This window comes from Sebastes umbrosus, unplaced genomic scaffold (genome assembly GCF_015220745.1).
Source record: "Sebastes umbrosus isolate fSebUmb1 unplaced genomic scaffold, fSebUmb1.pri scaffold_76_arrow_ctg1, whole genome shotgun sequence".
Lineage (NCBI taxonomy): Eukaryota > Metazoa > Chordata > Actinopteri > Perciformes > Sebastidae > Sebastes > Sebastes umbrosus.
Window position 1 is genome coordinate 30,158 of NW_023618537.1, and position 4,843 is coordinate 35,000.

General features: G+C 51.3%; 1 protein-coding gene across 3 annotated transcripts in view; it reads right to left on the reverse strand.

Annotated features, from left to right (window-relative positions):
* The window catches only part of LOC119484473 (mitotic spindle positioning), a 10,307-nt gene continuing 5,464 nt past the window's right edge, over window positions 1–4,843 (reverse strand). For 2 of the 3 annotated variants that reach the window (XM_037763293.1, XM_037763295.1), the window contains exons 2-5: window positions 3,162–4,843; window positions 1,344–1,537; window positions 420–458; window positions 1–215 (exon numbers count right to left, since the gene is read on the reverse strand). The exon at window positions 3,162–4,843 is cut by the window's right edge and continues 638 nt beyond it. In XM_037763293.1, the coding sequence (XP_037619221.1) occupies window positions 126–215; window positions 420–458; window positions 1,344–1,537; window positions 3,162–4,843 (2,005 nt within the window). In that variant the 3' untranslated portion in view covers window positions 1–125. The remainder of the gene's footprint in view (window positions 216–419; window positions 459–1,343; window positions 1,538–3,161) is intronic. The other variant, XM_037763294.1, reaches the window with a different exon arrangement.

The window sequence follows — 4,843 nt, forward strand, 5'->3', positions numbered from 1 at the left end:
TTTCTTTGGAGTGTTCCAGTTTAAAACAATTTCAATCTCAGTCGCCATGTTATCCTGCAGGTCCTGGTCCTGTCCAGGTCCAGGCTCTGGTCCTGGTCCAGCCTCTGGTCCAGGTCCAGCTGGTCTCACTGGTCCGCCTGGTTGGAGAACACCCCGGCCTCCCAGCGCAGAGCGCGTTGGTTCTTATGGCGAGTAACTCGAGTCGACTCAACGACCTGAGACAAGGAGACAAGGAGACAAGGAGACAAGGAGACAAGAATAAAATGAGATAAAGAGGCATAGAGACAGCAGGTGAACAGCTGGTGAACAGCTGGTGAACAGCTGGTGAACAGCTGGCGAACAGCTGGTGAACAGCTGGCGAACAGCTGGTTGACAGCTGGTGAACAGCTGGTGAACAGCTGGTTATAGTTGGGTTGTACCTCGTTATTCACGTCGTCGACCGGCTGAATTCCCGCATACTGAAAGAAGAAAACACAGAAGAGATTCAGAGATTTCAGATCAGCAGTTAAGGACGAATCAACATGTTTAGTTTCAGTTAACCAGTTAACCAGCCAACCAGTTAACCATTTAACCAGCCAACCAGCCAACCAGCCAACCAACCAACCAACCAGTTAACCAGCCAACCAGCCAACCAGTTAACCAGCCAACCAGTTAACCAGTTAACCAGGTAACCAGATAACCAGTTAACCAGCCAACCAACCAACCAACCAACCAACCAGCCAACCAACCAGTTAACCAGCCAACCAGTTAACCAGGTAACCATTTAACCAGCCAACCAACCAACCAGCCAACCAACCAGTTAACCAGTTAACCAGCCAACCAGCCAACCAGTTAACCAGTTAACCAGCCAACCAGCCAACCAGTTAACCAGTTAACCAGCCAACCAACCAACCAACCAGCCAACCAACCAGTTAACCAGCCAACCAGCCAACCAGCTAACCAGTTAACCAACCAACCAGTTAACCAGTCAACCAGTTAACCAGTCAACCAGTTAACCAGTCAACCAGTTAACCAGTCAACCAGCCAAACAGCCAACCAGTTAACCAGTTAACCAGCCAACCAGGTAATCAGTTAACCAGCCAACCAACCAAACAACCAACCAGCCAACCAGCCAACCAACCAGTTAACCAGCCAACCAGTAAACCAGGTAACCAGTTAACCAACCAACCAGTTAACCAGTCAACCAACCAGCCAACCAACCAACCAGTTAACCAGTTAACCAGTCAACCACCTTTAACCCTGAAGACGGGTCATCATATAAACCTGCTGAATCAAACTTTATTTAGACTGACAGGAAGCACAAAGACTTTCAAAATAAGAGGCAGGATGTAGTGATGACTTACTGCGCCGTCCTCCAGCTTCACTTTGACTCGTCTCTCCTCAAAGTCCTGCAGCAGAGTCTCCGTCAGACCTCTGAGAGGGGGGGGGGAGGAGGAGGAGCGGGGGGGAGGTGAGGAGGACCAGGGCTGAGCGGTGATGAAGGACAGGGAGGGCAGACGGACGAAGGGACGAGGAGAGGACACACTGACGGGTTTATCTGAAACACAACAGGATGGAAATCATCAGTGACATCATCAATGACATCATCAATGACATCACACACTGACGTCTTGAAACCTGCTGATTGGTTACTGATTCACAGGAAGTCTAATCGTCCTGAAGCTGCTGGACTTTGGTCGTCCTCTCGTTGAGTTACTGATTGAAGCAGCAGCAGCAGCTCACCAGACTCCATTCAGGTTTCAGTCGCTTTTATTCACCACACGGACAGTTGAAGCTCCGCTGCTGCTGATAAATCACTCACTGATAAATCACCCACTGATAAATCATCTGAACTCAGCGTGCAGAGAGAACCCCTCTCAGTCAGCAGCCTGTTTTTATTGAGGTCAAAGGTCACGTATCAGTGGCTGGTGAAACTGGTCTCTCGGTGTGACGGGCCGAGACACCTGTCAACCAACACACAACTAGCTTTTATTGTGAAAATCCTCCATCAGACTGACTTTGACGTTGGAGGTTTTCAGTCGCAGCATCACCAGCTGGACGTTAGAGGAGCTGCAGCCATGTCACTGAAGAACTTTGACTACAATAAAAGCAGGTGTGAAAAACAATCTACAGGTAAACGTGTGTCTGGAGGCGGATCCATCAGGATCACCTGGAAACACTTCAACTCTATTTATTATACGGATACATACGTATAACAGACCGTTACTACGTATAACAGACCGTTGCTACGCATAACAGACCGTTGCTACGCATAACAGACCGTTGCTACGTATAACAGACCGTTGCTACGTATAACAGACCGTTGCTGTGTATAACAGACCGTTGCTACGTATAACAGACCGTTGCTACGTATAACAGACCGTTGCTACGTATAGCAGACCGTTGCTACGTATAACAGACCGTTGCTACGTATAGCAGACCGTTGCTACGTATAGCAGACCGTTACTACGTATAACAGACCGTTGCTACGTATAACAGACCGTTGCTACGTATAGCAGACCGTTACTACGTATAACAGACCGTTGCTACGTATAACAGACCGTTGCTACGTATAACAGACCGTTGCTACGTATAACAGACCGTTACTACGTATAACAGACCGTTGCTGTCTATAACAGACCGTTGCTACGTATAACAGACCGTTGCTGTCTATAACAGACCGTTGCTACGTATAACAGACCGTTGCTACGTATAACAGACCGCTGCTGTCTATAACAGACCGTTTCTACGTATAACAGACCGTTTCTACGTATAACAGACCGTTGCTACGTATAACAGACCGTTGCTGTGTATAACAGACTGTTGCTACGTATAACAGACCGTTTCTGTGTATAACAGACTGTTGCTACGTATAACAGACCGTTGCTACGTATAACAGACCGTTGCTACATATAGCAGACCGTTGCTACGTATAACAGACCATTACTGTGTATAACAGACCCTTGCTACGTATAACAGACCGTTGCTACGTATAGCAGACCGTTGCTACGTATAACAGACCGTTGCTATGTATAACAGACCGTTGCTATGTATAACAGACCGTTGCTATGTATAGCAGACCGTTGCTATGTAGGGGTGAACCTGTTGCTGTGGGGCTCCTGGATGTCTGGGGCAGCTGCCCAGGTCTCCTAGTTGGTAATCCAGCCTTGATGAGTACATACCTGTGTTTACAGGTGGGTAGAACTGACTGACGGCCATCTTGGTTGCCTGTTCCACCAGAGGAGCTGGAGAGAAGAGCTTCCCATCAGTCTCCTCCCTCGGCTCCATCAGCTCCGTCAGCTCCCTCAGCTCCCTCAGCTCCCTCAGCTCCTTCAGCTCCCTCAGCTCCCTCGGCTCCCTCAGCTCCTTCAGCTCCCTCAGCTCCCTCAGCTCCCTCAGCTCCTGCTCCCGTCTCAGCGCCTCCTCGATCTCCTTCTCGATGAAATCTGGAGCTCCTTGTCCTCTAGACTGCAGGCCGGTGGACTCCAGGTTCTCCCTCCAGGACCCAGGCGTGGTTGAGGTCGTATCGCGGCGAGGTGTCGATGTTCGATCTTGGCGGAAACCTCTTGTATCCTGAACCTCTGAGTCCCTACCAGAGAAGGAAGAAGGAGCTGAACTCATTTGGCTGATGTCCGTCTCGGTTTCTTCGGGGTGTCGATGAGGACAGCACGGCGACGGGAAGACGTCAGCGTTTCCAAACTCAGACTGAAGTCTTTCTTCTGTCCTCTTGTCCTGGTCCTGTTGGTCAACCTGCCCCTCTATGTCCTCCGGCCCCTGTGGAGGATCTGGACTGTACCGTCTCAGGATCCCTCCCTGCTCCTGAGGCTCCTCCAGGGCCTGTGGAGGATCTGGACTGTACCGTCTCAGGATCCCTCCCTGCTCCTGAGGCTCCTCCAGGGCCTTTGGAGGATCTGGACTGTACCGTCTCAGGATCCCTCCCTGCTCCTGAGGCTCCTCCAGGGCCTGTGGAGGATCTGGACTGTACCGTCTCAGGATCCCTCCCTGCTGCTGAGGCTCCTCCTTCCTCTGGATCTCCTTCTGGATCTCACGCTGGATGATGAAGCTGACTCGGTTCTTCTCTTTGGCTCTGACGGGCGTCAGCGGCGACTGTAAACGTTTGGTTTTGATCTCGACTATCTCTGTTCTGCTGTCACTGTGCTTCAGCCCCCGAAAGCGTCGTAGGTTCTCCTCACGTTCCTGAACCAACCGGATCTCCCTTTCGATCGGGGTCTCATAGCCACTCCTGTTATCTTGCCGAGTGTTGTCGGTGAACACGCCTTCATCACTGGTGTAGCCGCCGCCCACCTCCACAGGCAGCTCCTCCAAGCCGGAGTTCAGGTCATCGAACACACCGCTCTGCCGGCTGAGACTCTCCTCAGTCCGGCACACCGTCACCTTCCTCTCTCGGTAGGTCTCATCTTCTCCTGCTGGTTTAAATGGAGTTGTATCTTCGCTCACCTCAACGCCGTCGTACACCTCCACCTGCTTTGACGAGGACACATGCGGACCTGGCTGCAGAGACATGTTCAGATGTGTTCTTGTGGACCACAGAGGGCGGGGGGTCGCAATCAGACGGTCCTGCTCCATCTTCAGGAACTGTTGTCGGGCAGCGCTGAAGTTGATCTGCTCCTTGTCGATGCTCCCGGGTTCAGCAATGCAGGGAGGTTCTGGTCTGGAGCTGGCAGGACTGTAGCTCACACTGAACCCTTCCGTCAGTTGGGTCATCAGATCCAGATTCTCCAGCTGATCTTTGAATGTTGGGTTCTTCTTCGGTGCTTGGCCGCGAATGATCTCCTTCCGAAGCTGCTTCTCCTCTTCCTCCCGGACCACTTCGACGTTGTTCTTCAAATCCAGGTTGTACTGT